Below are 19,989 nucleotides of genomic sequence, written 5' to 3'. Positions count from 1 at the left end.
TCTGTAAGTCAACATGTTCTGACACAAATGATAAGCAAATGATTATTGCCTTGCCAGAATAATATCTTGTAAAAGCTTTTTATGAGAAAACAAATGAAAGGATCTCACTTTATAAAATTAATTTGAAATAGAAAAATTGTAATTTAGATGAGTTTGCGCAGTTATTTCTATACAGAATGAAGTTGGGCTGCTTCTTCCATAGACTCCAAAAAATATATAAATACTATTAAAAAGTTAGCACTTGCCCTTACATTTTCAACATAAAGGTTTTCAGACTGGCCAGATTTTAGACTTGTTCAGAGAAGTCCACATTGCCAGTGGAAGAGGAAGCCATGGAGACCAGGACCTCAGGCTTATAGTGCTGCTGAGTCAAGGCTGGCATTTGGAGCAATGTGTGTTTTAAAAAGGTTTGATTGGCCAGAGGATTTTAGAAAATGCTAGAAGACAGGCAGTATATCCATGGTATGTAGGCAGAATTCTAAGATGACACATAAGTTTTCCATCCCTTGGAGTACATGCCCTACAGAATCCTCTCTGCTTGAGTGTGAGCAGGACCTTTGACTGTGATGGGTTCTCATCCCATGATTTAGTTATGTTATCTGAATTTTGCAGATATAGTTAAGGCCCTTAATCACTAGACACTGAATGAATAAAAAAGATTATCCTCGGCCTGACCTAGTCAAGTGAGCACTTAAAAGAAGTCAGAGATTTGAAAGGAGAGAGGTTCTCCTGCTGGCCTTGAAGGAGCCACTGCCTTGCTGTGGAGAGGGCCACGTGGCAAGGACCTCTAGTGGCCTCTAAGACTTGAGAGTGGCTCCTGGTGATGGCTGGTAAGGAAAAAGGACTTCAGTCCTACAACTGCAAGGAACTAAATTCTGCCAGCAACCAGGGAGCTTGGAAAAGGACCCCATCCTCAGATAAGATCACAGTCCTGACTGGTTCCTTGACTTCAGCCTGGTGAGACTGTGATCAGAGGACCCAGCTAAACTGTGCCTGGACTCCTGACCTGGGAACTGCGAGATAACAGATGTGTGTTGTTTCCAGATGCTGAGTTTATGGTAATTTGTTACACAGCAGTAGATAACTAACACACATGGAAGCGAGTAAACAGTAGGGAGGAGAGTTGCTCAGAAGAGCTGAGTCAGAAGCAACTCAGGATGATGCTTCCAGAGTACACTGGCTTCCCTGATGGTTGATTTTCATGTGGCCACGGAAGGAAAATGTTACAAGTTTGAGATTTCACACTGAACGCTCCACACACAGACACAGATTATCTTTTCCTCTGTTGCAGTGGTTCCCAAACTTCAGCTTGCTTTTTGAATCACCTGTAAGGGGTGTTGGATCTGATGGCTGAGCCCCACCTCCAGAGTTTCTGATTCAGCAGGTCTGCAGTGGGTCCGAAGACTTTGCAGACTTCACAAGTTCCCAGGGGAGGCTGCTTCCGGCCCTGGGACCCTACCCTGAGAACTGCTGCTCTATGATAAATGAGGAGGTTTTAGTTATTTCTAACATTTGGTTTCTATATCCAATCTTTTCCCCATGTGACATGGAAACATTTCACCAAGATTTTTTCATACAAATTAAGTTTTTTTGCATCTGATTATGACTTCAAGAAGTTTATTTTTTATTTTTTATTTTTTTGGGGGGGCAGGTAATTAGGTTTATTTATCTATTTACTTATAAATGGAGGTACTGGGGATTGAACCCAGGACCTTGCACATGCTAAGCAGGCACTCTACCACTGAGCTATTACCTCCTCCATTTTTTAAACCAAGGTTAAGATAAAAAGAAGGAACAAAACTTGAGACACCTTTGAGTAGCCCAAAGTGTTTTTCATTCTCTGAGTAGTCATCTCAGAACTCCCATTTGGGTGGAACAATGAAAAAACAGTTAAACCAGATTAAAAAAAAAAAAAAAAACAGGTTACAGGTCCCACGTGGGGGCCTGTGGGACCTCCATGTTCTCCCATTTGCCATCACTGCCCCACATCCCGGGTGTTAGTGGTCCCTGCTGCATCCCCCATCTATCCGGGCCCTCATTCCCAGGTGGCAGGGGCTGCAGCAGCACAGAGGTGCCCCGGGGAGCAGAAAGTCCTCTCCTGCACCAGTCCTGACAAATCACTTTCATCATGAACCCCTCTGACTCATAGCAAGGAAATCAAACTGGGAGCAAAAATGAAGTCTTAATTGAGATTTAGGGATCTGCAGAGATCCCACCAAGTACAAAGCCCCCATGACTGTTTAAAACAAGAAAAGAGGGAAGATCCCTTGCCAGTAGAAGTGAGATTCTGCCGGGATCATGGTGAGTGTACGTCAGGGCAAAACGGGAAAAGCAGAGAGAAAAAGGTTCTTCATATGATTATGAACAGCAACTGGAGAGTGCTCTGGAATGCAACTATGCAGGAGCAGAGAAGGAACGTTATTTTAGGATGTAATTGAAGAATTATTTATTTGGGAGAGCTCAGCATTAGCATGTTATCCAAAATGATCCCAGTTGCTCATGCTTGTCATAAAGTTTGCTAATAATCCGGATACGGGGGCGGGGGGCAGTTGGGGAACCTAAATGAAAACATCTGTGAAAACTGAATATGAGACTCAGTGTCTTGTTTATATTAATTCGCCCACGATACAATCCTGAAAGAGTGGAATTGAGTGATTATCCGAGTAAATGTCTATTTATATGCAGAAAGTAGGTGTGCTTTGACTTTGTACTCAAAATAAAAATGACTGATCTCTTCCATCAGAACAGTGCAGGCGTCCCAGCTGCCAGCTTCTATGTTTTTATTTATTTACTTATCTCCCCTAAGGAGATCCAGGCACTTTGTGGACCTTTCCCAAGCTGCTGGAACTGATTGATGGTTGGACTTCTTTTAATCCAAGTAATGCCGAGTGTCTGCAGCTTTGGTAATCGGATCCTACGGACTTGAAAGACCACTGCCAAAATACCCAGAGCACAGAGGTTTGGCAACTTCATTTAATCATCGCAGAAGGATTACAGAGTGCAAAACAAGCCCCCAGACGGCAATGAGATGGGCCAAGTCAGAAACTGACTCAGGCTCAGGAGCTGCCCAGGTTTGCTCCCTCCCACGGCCTGGCCTCCCACCTCCTGAACCGCCTTCACCTCGGCCAAGGCTGGCATCGTTTGCGGTCCGTAGGAGAGAAGAGATGTCAAGGGGGATTGACTTTAGATCAGAGAAATAAACTGTGTCTGATACTATGTCAGGCTCAGAGCTGGTTAATCCGACTCTGGTACCCAGATTTATCCTGGTGGGGGAGGGTGAAGGCCACAGTCTACCTGGTGAGATCCTCTGACGGAGAAGCCAGGTCGCAGATTTAGAAGCTGTCCCTGGTCTGGTCAAAGTGAGAAATTGTAGCCACCCGTGATGTTTTATTCACCCACGACAATACAGTTGGCATTGAGAGCAATAACTTATTCACCATCCAAGGGTTGCTTTATGATCAGAGCAGGAATTAAGGGCGATTCATGACTGGGTGTGGATCTGGAATTTCTTAAGGACAACCTCAGCTTTCGAGGCCTTTTTCCACTCTGGGCTTAAATCTGGAGGCTCCCACGTGAAATGTGGTCCTTCTGCTCCAGATGGGGTGAGGAATGAGAGCGGGCAGGAAGGCGCTGGAGAGACTGCGCCGTTTGGGTGCCAAACATCCCATTTGCTTGCCTCTCCCTTGCACGCACTCCCGGACCAAGGAAAACCCTAACACAAAACCCACAGCAAGCAGCCCACGTTTCTATTAGGCAACTTTAGTCACTAAAAAAGTGCAAATGCAGACTCCCGTGTCGATCGGATTTGCCGTGCGAGGCCAAGCTTATTTTATTACATACATTCTGCATTCTAAGAACTAATAACTTCATATTGTAAACATTAAGCATACAGAGTTAATGTTCAAGGCCACATTTTGATCATGGATTGTCTCTCTTGTGTATCTTTGGCTGGCCGAGATCAACTCGTAGTGTATAAATGCATAAGTTATATAATTATTATATAAAAAGGAAGAAAAAAAAAACTCCATGGACTTGTAGACTTCATTCTGACAAACGCACAGCGTTCGCGACTCAAAAGGAAAACTGGGGCCCCCCTAACCTCGATGCCTAGGTGATCTCGGCTTGTGGTCCCCAAGAAGGCTAGTTCTTACCTGACCCCCTGGAGAGCACTGCCCCCTCCTCCACCTAACCACGAGGTCCTGAATGTTTCGTTTAAATATCAGACAATTCCAGTTACAATTTTCTTTTGATAGACAAACAAACAAAAGAGATGCATAATTTTGCTTCTGAATTCTATGACTTCCCTTTCCTCCATCACGCCGGGTCCCTCCTCCTGACACTGGATTTGGTATAAACTCTAACCGCCTTAAGCCTCAGGTCTCCATGACTCGTTCTCTGCAGAACCAGCCCTGTCCTGAGTCCCGTCTTTACCGCTTGAGAAGTTTCTTTCCCAGTCCTCACCTCTTCCTCCTCCGCTTTCTCCTCTCCCACCTCCTCCGGTCCTTTGTCTACATCCACACGCTCATCTCTCCGGACACATCCTCAGCCCCACCCTTTGGCTCAGAGTTCCTGTCTTATTGGAAAGGAGTCGGAAGCTTTGGGTCGTCTTCACAGTTGGAGAGAGCTGAGAGCTCTCCATCAAATGGAATGAATCTGATTTCCCCCAAAAGGGCAAATGCCAATGAGTTCTGTTCCCATGTCTGTGGATGGGCCACTGTCTCTCTCTTTTCTTCTTCTTCTTCTTTTTTTTCCTTCTATTTGTGATATGTTTCTCTTTTTAAATACAGGTAGTTTTCCTTAGAATGACATGAGAAATGGCATGTTCGGTCCAGACTGTGTGATCTCTGTTGCTTTACTTGAACCCCAGTTTGCACGAGCAGGATCCCAGAGTCCACTCTAAAGTCTCCACACGCCTTCAGAACATTTTCTGTGGCACTTAGTCCTTGTGACTTCATGCTTCTACTTACAATGTCTTTTACAAGGTTGGTCACAGATGATACGCCCTTGTGCATTACATTGGTAGCATCCTCTTGATTTTGGTAGCAATACTTCAGTCATCCCCTCCCGCTAAGAGTCTTTGAACCTCTTCCCCGGCGTCCTCCCCCAGCCCCAGTCAAGCGTGGTCCTTCCTCTTGAGGCACTTCTGATTCATGTTCTACAACAGAGTTTGTGGCAATTTATTGGTGATGCATGTGGTTGAGAAAGGCCTCTCTCGGGTCTTTAGTAGTAAGTGCCCAGATGCGAAGGCATGTGGCTGGCTGGGAGCCTAGCGTTGGGGTAGATGCCTCCTGTGGGGGAATTCCAGTATGGGTTGGGGGCAGCAAAAAAACTGGACGACGTCACGGGTAGGGCCGGAGGGTGGGGGGCCACAAAGTTCATCTTCTGTGGGTGGGCGTGATAGGATCCCATGTAAGGGAGGTCCGAGGGGTACTTGTACAGGGAAGACTCTGGAGGGTGGGGCTGCAGGGCCTGGGCGATGCCGTGGAAGTCAAACTTGTAGGCGTAGCGCTTCCCGTGGACTTTGGTCATGATGTTTTTGTCATAGTAGTAGCGGAGGGCCCGGCTGAGTTTATCATAGTTCATATTGGGTTTGCTTTTCCGTTCTCCCCAGCGCCGGGCCACCTCGTCCGGATCTGTCATCTTGAACTCCCCGTTGGTGCCTTCCCAGGTGATGCAGTTGGAGTTTGAGCTGTCTGACAGGAGCTCCAGAAGAAACTGCCACAGCTGGATCTGCCCGCTCCCTGGGAGGCGGGAAAGGAAACAGAACAGCAGTGAGAACAGACTCTGAGCTCCAGGCATCCTTGCTTTAGGGATACAGGTGGGTGCTGTCAGTGTCCCACCCAGAGCTCCCTCCCCAGGCTCCCCTCTTCCCCAGAGACCCACCCTTGGCTGCACAGGTACTGCCTCAGCCACCCCCAGGGAGCCCTCACCCCGACGAACTGACACAGGGTACCAGACGCCGGCCCTCCTGCCTCAGAGGGGGACCAGTTCTATGATGCTGTTCGTGCCCGGAGATCCCCACGGGGTCAGACTGGAGCAAGAGCCCAGCTAAGTCCACAAGCTTCCTGAACCTTTCCCTGCCCTAGCCTGCTTCCTCACTTCCTCTGTCCCGAAAACACAGGCTTCATTAATCACCTGCACAAGCTTCCCCAGCCCAAGCTCTGAGTCTGAGGAACCCGACCTAAGATGAGGATTCCTGGTGACTCTCCGGCTGATCTACAGGTCCCAGTCCTTTATGGAATGTAAAGAATTCCTATGGGGCAGAGTTCAAGTTGGCTCCATCCATTTCTGACTTCCTTAGCAGAGCAGGTAGGTCAACTTTGTGTTTCGGGGGTGGAAAGGCTTATTTTTCCTATTTTGTGAGGCAGAGAGCGCCATTATATGGATGGCAATAATGACCTAATACCATTTATATTGGCGAGGTCAAGTCAAATAATAAAAGTCAGATTTAGGAAATGGACGTCTAAAAGTTTATGGAAAAAAATAGAGAATGGAGGTAAACACCGTTATTTCTAACATAACATTTTGCTGGCGCTCAGAAAGCAATTCTGTCAAAGCTTTTTCCTAGAACAGAATTAACCCACTCAAAATGAGGAAGTTTAGAAAAAAGCTGGCTCTGTTTCAAACCAGATCACCCATTTCCAGTATTCAGGCAAATGCATCTTAACGGAAACCCACGTGTTGCCCCGGTGCTGCGACGCCCATTGTGTTAAGCAGAATTTCCAAAAGGAAAACTGCAAAACCGAGTGATTGCAAGGCCTCTCGCAGAGCCGAGCGAGACTCCAGCTGAGTCAATGGATCTCATTTAACTGGGTGTATTCGGTCAGAATTCTCTTGATCCCACCAGAGGCATATAGATGTGGCTTTTATGTTTTATTAAATTCAGAGAAAAATCCAGGCACATCGCTCTAGCCACCATGCCACAATACTTTAAGATGACTGATGGCTCCCTAGAGGAGAGATGGCTGCAAACATCAACAGAAATATGGAGCATGAGGCGAAGCTGAGATGTGCTAAGCAGATTTTAGAAGCTTTGAAAATGGGTAGAAGGCAGGCTTTTCCTCCCAAACTCCAGCTGCAGCACCGCCTTGGGCTTATTACCAAAACGACCACCTCTTCTTACACCATCAGTAATACCAATAGATGTGGTAAAATGACTAAAGGAACTATTCAGGGAACTGATGAAATGTAAAAAGTGATTATAAATTTGTTTTCTCAAAATTCTTCCCACTAGCTCCCTATATAAATTGTCCAACTCAAAAATCCTTGTTTCCACATTGGCTACATGGAAATGGGTATGACTGTGAATTCATCCATGCAATAGCATCGTGAGAAAGGTCAGCCTTTTCTGAATATGTTCTGGAAAATGATCATTTTCAGTCTAGCAACACATTTGAAATGTATTAACAGCTTGTAGTTCATCGCAATGGAAGCCTTTGCTTTCTCCAGAACCACATATTCAAACTGTTCTCAATCAAGTTTTGTTGCCCCCAACATTTCATTAATATGCATTTTTAAAAATACAAAGAGGAGTTTGAGAAAACCATATGGTTTTAGTATATATAGTGTAACCATAGGATCACTGCTTGAAAAAAAAATTCCATATATGACCTGGGAATAGGGAAAAACATGGATTTTTGATTTAACAGTCTAACATATGCTTCGACATAAACACATGGCGTTGTTTGAAAATGAATATTCACTGTCAACCTCCTCTCATAGAGAGTGCAGTCCCACAGATTTTGTATAAGGACACAGATCTACCTAAACAGCCAAAATTCTACTTGGTATCCATTCGAACCTTGGCACTGCCTCTTGGGAATCTGTCGTTCATCCGCTTCCTTGATAAATGTGTACTGGATAAAAACAGTGCGCAAACGTGGTTTCCTAGCTCTTCTGCTTCGGAAGAACTAGTAAGGCGGGAACCTATATTCATGGCTAGAAACTCAAAGCTGAAAGGGCGGAGGAAGAATTTCTCCCTAGACTGTTTTACCCATCAGCCCTTAAGACACAGGGCTCGGGGCCTCTGAGCGTTGCAACGGCCTATGGAAGAAGACACCTATGAACAAAATTCATCAGCTTCCAAACCTGAGAACAAAACCATAAATGCAAACCAACTAACGTTTAAATAGATGTTACAAAGTGCAGCACTATGTCAAGGTCATTAATTGTCAAATTTAATATAACAAAAATCCGCTGTGTTCGCAGTCTACAGCAGATTTTCTTGCTGTGCAAGAGAGAATCTCAAGGATGCACCATGGTCGCTGAGAAGTCATGGTCAACAGGTCAGTTAGATGAGTTACTCACGGCCACAGAATTTCAAAAGCAGTTTATTTAATTCTTATTTTACTATCAAAACAATGGTGTGCACTAAAAGTGCATTTTAGAATACAGAATAGGGGTTCCAAAACACAGGTACCTAAGATTTAGGAAGTCTAAGAGTGGCCGAGCATCTCACTGGCCAAACCAGCAAGTAAAAGGAGACGCTCTTCTAGGACAGGATCTTCCATCCAATCAGCACCACCACCTGCCCCTCATGAACCACCTTCTTCACCTTCTTTGGAACTCGTCACACCTAGGACTCTCCCTCTGTCCTGGTAACACCCTGGCAACATCAGTAAGGAGCAGCTGCTTTTCTCCTAGATTTGTCCAGGGTGATTAACTAAAAAGGCAGGACTGCAGGCGCGGGGGTGGGGGTGGACAAAGATGTAGGCTGCAAACCTGCAGGAGAGCCCACCGGGTTGAAGCAGTGCGAGGCATGGCTTTGGAGAAGACCAAAGGCAATCTTTTCATTTTTAGGAGGAAAATGGTCTCTGAATGTGATTAAAAGAAGGGAAACACAGTAGCAAAGAGGTACAGACTGAGCAAAAAAAAGGGCAAAACATCTAAACGGTTTATAAACCACAGAGAAAAGCAGAGCTGGGAGTGACTCAGCAGCGGTGGGTCAAGTAGGAGGGGTGGCCCCGAGCAGGGCACTCAGGCGCCAGCTGACGGGGGAACAGAGCAGTAAACAAAGCGGAGGGGGCCCAGCAAGCCCCACACTCGGGCTTCCTTCTGCAGTAGCTGGGGGTGCTCACAGCCTGGATCCCCCACCATGTCAAGGTCAAGGGAGCAGGCGTGTCCCTGACGCGAGGCTTTGCCGGGGCTCAGCATGGCTCAGACGGGACTTGCTGGAGGGGCAGACCGTATGGTGGCTGAAAGTCAGCACTGCTTCAGCTAAATCCTGGCTCTGCCCCGTACGGGACTTTGAGCAGCTCACCCGGCTCTATATGCCTAGGTGTTCTCACCTGCAAAATGGGGGTGGTGGTAATATACTATCTTGCAGAGTCACTATGAGGATAAACTCCATACGTGAATGCTCTTATGATTTGTCTGAGCTGAAAACCAGGGTTTAAAGAAAGATCTTCCCTTGCCTAGAGTGGAGAGATGCCAAAAGGGAGACAGCTACCCCCACCCTTCCACCCTGGCCGCGTGGAAGCTGGGGATGACGGTGCTCTCAGGGTGGCTCGTATCCCTGGAAGCTGACTTGTGCCAGACACCATTCTGAACACTGTACATGTGTTTACTTAATCCTCCCCAGAGCCATGTGCTAGCCCACTATAGAGAGGGGGCATTAGAGCCCAACGAGGCAGAGTGACTGATCTTGCCCCAGGTCAGCATGGGTTGGAACCCCGACTCCAGGCCTTGGTGCTGAATCACTATACGATGCTGCCTTCAAGCCTGGCTTCTGCACACACCTCCACCCCCTCCTCCAGTCCTTTTCAGGTCGCCCTCCCCCCTACCCCGGGCCTGGAGCTTGGTAGGTTCCCAGTGGAAGAATGGACACTCCCAGCTCCTAATCAATGGCAAAGCATCCTTAAACGGGTCTCCAGCTCTGCATAAAGCAGTTAAATGCCCACCATTAAAGACCATCCAGTTGGCACCAAGGGAGCCGCTGAACTCTTGCTCCCAAGAAAGCTAATGCCTGGGAAGGGGATTTCTGTTCATTAGAGGAGCCACTTTGAATGCTCAGCCATTCTGGTGGGACGTAAAGGGGCTAAGTCACTTCCATCTGATCCAGAACATCATAATGCAGGGGCGCACGCTTCTCAGCAGGGACGGAGAGGTTGAGATGCTCTTACCATCTTGTGCATTCATACCATATGATGTCATCCTTCCCTTTAAAATGGCTCTAAAAAAGTTTGCATTGTGTAACGAGCAGAGGCAGCAATGTTAAGTGGTGAAGGATTTACTTATCAGAGGATGGGAGAATAGAATCAAACAGGAAGAAACATTCTCATTAACTGAAAGATAAAAGACATTCTGGTTTTAGGGGGAAAGGCCACATGAATACAACTGACACAAAGCCACCGCCCAGGAGATGGAGAGAAGACCTAACTCACTAGAAACTAAGGAAAATACAGCTTTATCCTCAAATCTGACGTGCACTGCTGCCATCTTCCCCAGGCCCAGTGGGCACGGTCTTAGCTGCATAAGGGGCAGTCCCTGCTCCCAGTGCCAGCCCACCTGAACCGTTAGGCACCAAGGCATCTTCCCAGGCCAGGGGTGGGCTGGCCGTCTCCTCCCTGCTCTGCCCCAGGTCCTTCTAAGCCCACCAGCGAGCGTCCCCCGGCTACCGGGCATTGAGTGAGTAGACGGGCCATCTGCTGAGGGGCCAGCAACTCTCTTCTGCCACCAGCGAGCATCCCCCAGCTACCGGGCATCGTGTGAGTAGACACTGAGCCCTCTGCTGAGGGGCCAGCAACTCTCTTTGGCCCCAGGCCATCAACCAAGCCACACCGTTGAGCTGCGACACCATGGGCACTGACATACGTTTCATTTAGCCAACCTGTACGAGTGAAAGGGCCAGTTTGGTTTTGCTTGGTGCAGCATGACCCTGTCCTCTTCATCCCTGACCTCATACCCATCCCAGGCGCAAAACAGTTGTCAAACGGAATGGAAATCCTTCCTTTCTGTTCTCTTGGTCCTCATTCTCCAAGACCTCCCACTTCCCTCCCGTTCACTCAGGGCCCGTCTAGGGCAAGAAAACAGAAAAATTTGGAGACAGAGAGTCAGGGTTCACACCTGGCCTCCCTTCTTATTGCCTGTGTGACCCAGGAAAAGTTACCCAGTTTGTCTGGACCTCCGATTCCTCTTCTGTAGGATGAAGACAATGGCCTCCTGGGGCTCCTGGGAGCCGGGACCACAGACAGAAGCACTTGCATCATTGGGGTGGGAGCCGTTGGTTTGTTATTTCACATCATTGTGTTAACTTTCCCAGAGCGTTTCAGCTTCCGTCCTTTTCCCCTCTCTAATCTCTCCTGACCGCTCCTGCCAGATCAGTCTTCCTGAAGCACTCCTGATAATGATCATCTCAAGACACAGTCATCGTTTTTATTTGAATGGTTATAGAGGCAGCTGCATATGAAACGCTGGGCACAAGCATGAGGAGGGACCAGAGACCCAGGAAACGTGGCCACCAGGTAGATGCTGGGAAAAACCTATGTCCACTTCTCCACTGGAATGTAAGCTGCTTCCGGGTCAAGGATGGTATCGTGTTACTCCTCGCATTCATTTATTCAACAAATAATTACTGAGCACCTGGCCTAGGCCCAGGGGTACAGCAATAAACAAAACAGACCCTTCTCACTGCTCAGCTGCTCAAAAAGTATTTGCTGAACTAGTTAGCATCAACCAAGAGCTAATGTCGAAGATGTGGGCGCTCGATAATGACCATATTCATATTTCTCAAAAGCATAGATTCCCTCGTGGGGATGTATCCTGATGGAATCTAAATTGTCCCGTTTCCCACCCCATTTTGGCCTCGATGTTTAGGAAAGATACATTCCAGCTTGTATTTGCAATACGCCTCTGACATGCTGGTATTTGAATTCGCTGTTTAGAATAGGCAAACATATGCTGTGAACTTCTGAAGTTGATGCCAGCACAGCTGGTTCTGATCTGAATACAAACAAATCCAACAATTTGGTTGGCACTGAAACGTGATGACAGGTGACGATCCTTGGCGAGGTACAGGTTACAAACGGGTCCGTTAAGAATCTGCACTTTCTTCTAGCCTTGAGGCTCAGGAACAGACCATTCATAGAAGATGATGCTAAATTTGAAGCCTCAGGGTTGTAATTACGGTTCTTCTTTTTAAGATATAATTTTATCTGCCTGTGTGATGGACTAAACTGTGTCAGTCCCCACAAATTTATACGTTGGATTTGCCCAGGACTTCAGAACGTGATGTTATTTGGAAATAGGGTCTTCAGAGAGGTCATCAAATTAAAGTAACGTCATTTGAGTGGGCTCTAATCCAATATGACTGGTGTCCTTATGAAAAGGGACATTTGGGCACAGATAGAGAGAGAGAGGATGAGGCTAAAAGATACAGGCAGAAGAGGCTCATCTACAAGCTAGGGAGACAGGTCTGGGCTCCTTCCTTCCTTCACGGCCCACAGAGGGAACGAACCCTAACAGTTTGATTTTGAACTTCTGTCCTCTAGAACCAGGAGACAATAAATGTCTGTTGTCTAAGCCCCTTTCTTAGAGCAGCCCTAGGGAAACTGCCACAGCTTGGATTGGGTAATAATGCTCTTTGCTGAAGCTACATCTTAATTTATAGCCTGATCCATTTTTTTTTCCACTTAGGCAAATGATCCAGTGAGACCTAAAACTTAAATTTGTTCAGTTGAAAAGATTTCTCAGCAATACAAGTTTCTCTTTCAAAATAGCCACCGCCAAAAAAATAGCTGTGGAAGAACAAAATGATCAACAGTATCTCACCTGGATTTGCAAGGCGGCTACTCGTTGGTCCAAGAATCTGATAAGGATCTACGGCAGAAGGAGAAAAGAAGTCAAGTTCCAAAGACATCGCTGTGGCCAGGACTGATGCAACTGCGGGAACAAGGCTGACCCGGACTTCGGAGTGGAAAATGCCTCCCACACCAGAGTCACCGGGCGCCGTTTCCTGTATTAGAAAAGGTGCCATGGGGGTCTGAGAGAAGCTTCTTGCTAAAGGCCTCCTGCTGGTGGCCAAGCTCAGATTTGGTCCTGGGGTTCCCAATACCCAGCCCAGTGCTCTCTCCACCCCAGGACAGAAACGGGGTGAATGTCTTCAGTCCACAGTGGGTCCCAGGGCTGTGCTGGCCGCAGCAGCCTTCCTCAGTGTCCCCGCCTTGGACCTGGCACACATGCTGCCGCTGCTGCACGTGGCCTGGGAGGTGAGAGTAAAAGAATTCATCTCACACGTCACAAAGACGCAGCCTGTGTGCAAGCCCGATGGGTTTTTCCATATTTATTGCAGAGGTTTGGGGGAATGTTTTAGCCAAATCTCAAATCGTCCCAGTTAAGTAGACTAATCATTTGGCCCCCACTTTCCGTGCAGAGCAAGAACAGAGAACACAAAAGAACATGAATTTCATTTAGAAATTGACACATTTGAGTCACTTTTCTCATGGCCGTCAGGACGCTCCCTGAAACATACCTAGTTGAGGACGCTGGTCTTCAGTTTTGGGCACTGTGGAAGGAGACGGCTGAGCAGCTGAACAATCCAAAAGTGAATGAGACAATTAGCTGGAACTTGCATTTGGCTACTGGTCTTTGATCATCATTCCATCAGTTCCCTCAGTGATTAACAGAATAGTCTTACTCTTAGAACAAGAAGCATCTTATGGTAAGGAAAAATTGTCCTTTCTAATAAAGCCCAATGTAAATGCTGTAGCAGAAAGAGGGTGCTTTACGTTATTTTAAAAAATGTATTTGTACCCTACTTTTTCCAAAACTAAAAAAAAAAAATTGAGATAGTTTACAAAACAGATGAAGATGAACTGCAGTCTAAAATAAACAGGGGGAGAGTATAGCTCAGCGGTAGAGTGCCTGCTTAGCATGCATGAGGTCCTGGGTTCAATCCCCAGTACCTCCATTTAAATACATAAATAAACCTAATTATCTTCCTTCTTAAAATAATAAAAATAGTAATAAAACATTTAAAAAATAAAATAAAATTCACTTCTTTCATTTCTTTTTGTTATAGAAATAGGTATAACCCCAACAGAGAAAGAGCCATTGCATTTAAAGGTGAGTTGTGCTTTGTTGCCAAACGGACAGACACTTCATGCTGAGAAGGCATAGGCTGGCTACAGAAACTATTATTTACTCTCTCAACAGTTATCCTCTGCCTTGTGATGTGAGGATTCAAGGCAGCGGAAGCCAACACGGTACCTTTTGACTGGGGGGTGGGGTGGCCATGACTGGTCCAGGCTGATCTCCTGGGTGGTTCGTAAGGTAAATCTGTAAAGACAAATAAATTGACTAAGAGATCAGTGATGTAATTTTATAACAGCTATTCCGTGTGCTTTTTTGTTTTGTGTTTTATTTATCAGAATAAATATTGTGCAAGAGAACTCAGTTATCCAAAGGGACATTCAACCTGGATTCCATGAGATTTGGATTTGATTTACAAATTATGATGTTGTCTATTTTATTAAGCTAACATTTTCCCCCGTTAACCTGAAAACTCGCACTGATGGCGTCTCTCAGAGCTGGCTGATTCTTTAAGGTAATGTCCTACAATCAGGTCAAGACTCCATCAAACGCTTCTTACAGCCTAACGCGCCCTGCTTCCAGCTGGGGCTGACCTAGGTCCACCCCTCTACTGGCTTCACGACCTGTCCGAAACAGAGCCTTCCTTCAACGCTGACGAGTCAGTCGATTCCTGCTTGAGGTCTGACCCTAAATCCGCCAAATGACACTCAGCGCTCCTTCCTCTTCTCCTTCCCTGGAAACGAGCACTGCCTTCTTAGTCCCTCATTTGCGAGCTGCCTCTCTCAGCCACCCCTCATTTGCCCTTTAAATTCTCACCCATTTATATTAAATCAGTCTGCAAGTTCTAGTTATTTTTCTATGCCAAAGTCTACTCTTTCTCCTTCTCTTAATGAATTTAGAATTTCTCTAAAATGAACTGCGTCAAATCAGATGCAAGACTGAGACAGTATTGCCCCGGCAACATGTTAGCAATGACTGTAGACAGCTTGAGGGTAAGCCAGTAAGGAGCGGGTGGGTAGAGCTCAGGGGTAGAGCGCACGGGGTCCTGGGTTCCATCCCCAGGACCTCTATTAAAATAAATAAACCTAATTACCCCCCCCCAAAAGAAGTATACGCCAATGATTTTCTTGTGTTTATAACGTATTGCCACTTGTCCCACAAACCTTCCACACTTTGCATATGCAAATTGAATAATTATACTTCTGCAGGCTCACTGCAAGTTCTGTTAATGATTATGACTCTAAGTCATTTCAAGTTTCTTTTAAAAATATCAAAAATATTTTAAAACAGTTTTATCTTTCAATGAGTTGCTCTTCCTGGAATAAACTTTGTAAAAAAATTTTTAACTACAAATATATTCAAGAAACATTATTATGCATGCTCTTACTAACTCTGCATACACAAAGCTATTTCCACATGCACTCTTATTACAGAATTATTTCAAAACTACATCTTCTTGGATTGATGGTTCTCAGTTCAATGCCATGTGTCATTCTGGGCCAGCTGAACACCATAGCCAGGTTCTTCAGCAGGTATTCTGCTGCCAGACACCTGGAGATAGCTATAAAATCTCACTTGGAGGGCAGAGCCATGTTTAAACCTTGTTTAAAATTGGAAATTTGGTGGGTCAACCTTCAAAAAGCTTAACTATGTTGCAAAAGATGTGTCTCTTCCTATTTTCCTCTCCCAGAGAGAATAGCAGTGAAATGCAACGTGAAATCCAACACAGAATTGCCTTAATTTATTCAGTCTGTTTGGCCACAGCATCTCAATGAGTGTGGTCTGTGAAACCCTACCCTCCAGAGCTCTGGTTGAGGTCGATCGTTTTGCTTTTGAAACTCTGCTATTGCTCACCACTCCCTCTCGGCTGGCATTTTTGCATCTTTGGACAGTAAGCCTTTCCCACCCAGTTCCTCAGATTCTCACTTTCCTGGTGTTGAGGTTACACATGGGAATCAAATCTGCAGCCGCTATCAATTTACAACTCAATTTCAACTTATGTCTCAGGGAGCATTTGCGTACGGATTCTCATCCAGTTGCATTTTGTCTAGAAAATGCTTAGCCAGAGGTTCAATTTGAGAATTGTCTCAGAAAGAAAAATCGATTAGCAGGGCAATGTAAGAGCATGTAGCCGACTTCAGGAGCAGACAGGCGTATCACCAAGGGGTTCCTGTCTACCAAGTGAAAAAGCCAGATAATCCAGAAATAGGTTCTAGATCCTCAATTTGCAAAGTGTGGTCCACAGACCCAGCAATACTGGCAACATCCAGGAGCTTGTTAGAAATGCAGAATCTCGTGGGGAGGGTGGAGCTCAGTGGTAGAATGTGTGCTTAGCATGCACGAGGTCCTGGGTTCAATCTCCAGTACCTCCATTAAAATATAAGTAAACCTAATTACCTCCCCCCTTCCCCCCAAATATGCAGAATCTCACTCTAGATCTACTAAGTCAGAGTGTGCATTTCCACAAGATCCCAGTTGACTTGGGCGCCCGCTAAAGCTTGAGAAAGCCTGTTGTAGACAATTCCTACTGTTCTCCTCTAGAAATCTGTGTTCCTACAGATAATGGTTTCAGAAATGCTACCTGAGTGTGTTTAAATAAATAAATAAATATATAAATACATGTATGTGTGGGAAGAGTTCTAGATTGAATGCTTTTACCTGAAATATGAGACCACGAATGGAATTCCTGGCAAGTGTCAGTAGGTCAGCTGGCTGCTATTTTAAACCTAAAAATATTGCCCACTGAAAGGTGGCTGGAAAAAAATTAAACATCAAACTACTCAGAGAAAAATATTTTGAGACGCTTTCTTCATAAAGTCCTTAGGGTGTAAAGCCATGTCTCATCCTCCCTTGAAAGTAAGTCTGGACCTAAACAACTCTAAGTCTGATTCTCAGCCAAGAATCTGAGATGTTTATATGAACAATGATGAATGTGTTCATAAACATATTGCCCTGGGAGATAAGTGGGCTTTTGTTTTTGTTCATGAAATTCTGACTCTTATCAGCTACCGATCACATGCCATGGGCGGCAAGCCCCCTCCTGGGGGACGTGACACTGGGGACTGTTGAGCTAAGCCCTGTGGAGATGAGAGACAATCATCTCAGGGACCTTGTCAGCAGCTACACCACCTCCAACAGGGCCAGTTTTGTGCAGTTCTACTCATTGGCTGCTTGAAAAATTGTTACTCCATGTACATTAGCCCCTTCTGGACAGTAGATCACAGGACTTCTAGTGAGAACACGGTTTGCATTTAATTCCTGGTGTCATTTCCACCCACTCTCCATTTCCCTTTAGCTCTAATCTTCAAGGTAATTAACTCATACCCTTGGCAGAAGGTCCTGTGTCAGGGAAGGCTGCTTTCTGGCATTGGCCCTGCTATTTTTTATGTAACAGATCATGTTTAAAAACTGAACTTTTTAAAAGCCATTTCATAGGCAGCTTAGTAACCCTATTTCATACGGATTACCAAAGAAGAACGCTCTATGCCTTGATCTAGACCCCCAAACAGGAAACTACACACAGGAATCTGCCTGGCGTTGGCTCTCCCGACACCAGCACCTCTGTTTCTTTACTGGGAGTGACGACCAGTTTCTGATTCTGAATAAGACTCCTCCCCGACCCACTCCCTTCCCTGGACATCAATGAATTATGTCAGCATCCTCGCTGCCCTTCCTGCAGGATTTTTTATATTCTCCTTTCTTCAAGCTTAGGGACGAACAGCCCTCTAGCCCTCTTGACGTCCACCCACCACTTTATTTTTTAAAGGACCAGAACTTGGATCACGAGAGGGCTTATCTTCATTCTATAGGATCCACGCCATGTTGACAAAGGAACTCCAGAGGTCCCTGGCTCCCTGCGCACTGGCTGTGAAAGGATGAAATCTGCCCACCTTCAGTGAACTTAGATGCTAGTGGCAAAGACAGAAAGACTGAGAGCTATCGCCCAAAACCAATCTATAAGCCCCTATTTAATGCAAGGAATTTTTAGAGTCAAGCCTACTAGCATGATTAAGTCAACCCCCTCTGGTTTTCCTCTGGTTTTCCTCTAGTTTTCCTACAGTTCTCTAAACTCCTCTGTCAAAGACATGGAGATCTGGGGGCATTTGCCTCTCCTTCCCTCCCAGGTGTGCAGATCTCTGTGGCTACAGCATCGCCTGGGCAAAGTAAAGAATACACATTTTTGGTCATTTGCTGTGATACAGGCTTTACAGAGCACTTAACTGAGGAGAAAGGGCATCAGCTGTGTTGTCTCGTGGTGACTGGAGATGCCAAGTGGCGCCCAGCTGCCAACGCCAAAGGAGGAATCATTTAAGATTCTGACAAACCCTTGAGAAGCACCAGCTGAAAAGTGAAAGTCAAGGCTGCATTCACAGGCCCAACTCTCCAGGCTCTTGATAACATCCTCAGTGCGCCTCATGGGGCGTGGGCCGCCATGGTGATGGAGAAGGGGAGGGCGGGGTTACAGAAAGTCCTCGGCACACCCCACAGCTTCCGCAGACACTGCTTCTAAGAGGCCAGGCAGGGTGGCACATCTCGAGGTCAAAAGCCAGCTCACAAGTTCCTCTGAGTCAGAACTGTCTCTACTCATGCCCCTTGAGTCCTCAAAGGGCCACGGCCCTAAAAGGCATGCGTTCAGCAAAGAAGGATGCTTACGGGGGAGACGGGGAAAGCGCTTCTGGTATTAATAAGGGACTACCTGGGAAACCGATGCGACACCGTAAGATATGATCATAAAAACAGAAGGCAAACTGCTATGCCTATGTGCTAGCACTTTCCAAGAATAGAGGAGGAACTGATTTAAATGTTAATTCAACAAAGGGATCATGAAGGAAGGTGCATTTTGAATCAGGAACATTTGGAAAAAATAAACAGGAACAAGTATGGCAAGAGAGGGGATGGGGCGTGAACATAGAGTGTATTGTCCGTCACGGGCTGTCTGTAAGGTCGCTGAACGGTCCGTGGAGTGCAGGCAGTAAGGGGGCACTGGGATACATGACCTACTGGAAGGTCAGGCTATGAAAAGAAAAGGCAGATTAGGGGTGGCTACTTAAGGCAGGAAGGAAAAGAAGGAGGAGGGGCAGGGGGTGTGGGGAGGGAGCACCAGGAAGGAGGACTCCACATGTGCGGGAGGAAGGGGTCCCCGGCTTCCCTGGATGTAGGAATGGAGGGGACACAGAAAACCAAGAGTGCCTGGGAACAGGGACTCGGGTCTCTATTCCCAAGGACCCAAGGACCTCTCCCAAGCAGAGTCAGCAGTCACCCCTCCTGAAAGCAGTCAGATGCCCACTGACCACAGGGTCACAGATTCCCAGTGACTCCCTCCCTCAGTGACTCCTGCAATGCCCATCCTCCCTGGGTCACCACAAAGTTCTCCCTCTGACCTGTTATAGGCTCTCATACTGACAAAATCTCTCCTGCAGTTATCGCTGGTCTGCCCAAGGTATACAAGTAAGTCTCTTACTCAATGTCAAATCCGTGAATCTGGCTGACAGCAAACAGTTCTCTGGCTCAGTTACTCTGATTTAAATTCTTTGTAGCTCAGAGACCAACATTTGCATCTCCATTCAAAATCACAGTAGCAGCCATCAAAACAAGTATTTCTAGGACAAACTGAATCTCTTTCAAGTCATCCTCAAATGACAGACCCAAGGAAGAGCATGATCTGAGCCTTGCTAGGTGAATTAGCACTGGCCACCCTTGTCTCTCCCTGGGCTGAGGGGTGTCCCAGCCATCACACCCCAGCCACTCTCCTCTCTAACACCTGAGGCACCATGTCTTCAAAATCCACCATACCCTAAAACAGAGTGGGAAAAAAGGAAGCTCCAGGATCCATTGTTCTACGGAGCAAGAAGGCCAGCTGGTTGCGCAGACCATTGTACTGAACCAACTCTCAGGACCAGCGTAGCGATATTTCCGCACAACCCTGACACCAGCTCACAGTCCCTGGCTTTTGCAACTCCA

At 46.3% G+C, this 19,989-nt stretch overlaps 1 protein-coding gene and 1 long non-coding RNA gene across 9 annotated transcripts in view; both read right to left on the bottom strand.

Annotated features, from left to right (window-relative positions):
• Positions 1 to 2,959: 2,959 nt before the first annotated feature.
• ERG (ETS transcription factor ERG) overlaps positions 2,960 to 19,989 on the bottom strand; it is a 176,615-nt gene continuing 159,585 nt past the window's right edge. For all 8 annotated transcript variants that reach the window (XM_032464733.1, XM_006193433.2, XM_014566628.2 and 5 more), the window contains 4 exons: positions 14,206 to 14,274; positions 13,469 to 13,525; positions 12,769 to 12,816; positions 2,960 to 5,741 (listed from right to left, as the gene is read on the bottom strand). In XM_032464733.1, the coding sequence (XP_032320624.1) occupies positions 5,221 to 5,741; positions 12,769 to 12,816; positions 13,469 to 13,525; positions 14,206 to 14,274 (695 nt within the window). In that variant the 3' untranslated portion in view covers positions 2,960 to 5,220. The remainder of the gene's footprint in view (positions 5,742 to 12,768; positions 12,817 to 13,468; positions 13,526 to 14,205; positions 14,275 to 19,989) is intronic.
• On the bottom strand, positions 6,956 to 12,762 carry LOC116658986. Its single transcript, XR_004314265.1, has 2 exons — positions 11,824 to 12,762; positions 6,956 to 11,509 (listed from the first exon to the last, which is right to left on the bottom strand). It is a non-coding gene; the product is annotated as an uncharacterized LOC116658986 (long non-coding RNA).

This window comes from Camelus ferus, chromosome 1 (assembly GCF_009834535.1).
Source record: "Camelus ferus isolate YT-003-E chromosome 1, BCGSAC_Cfer_1.0, whole genome shotgun sequence".
Classification (NCBI taxonomy): domain Eukaryota; kingdom Metazoa; phylum Chordata; class Mammalia; order Artiodactyla; family Camelidae; genus Camelus; species Camelus ferus.
Note: the sequence above shows the minus strand (reverse complement) of the source record. Positions and strands in the feature narration are given on the sequence as shown.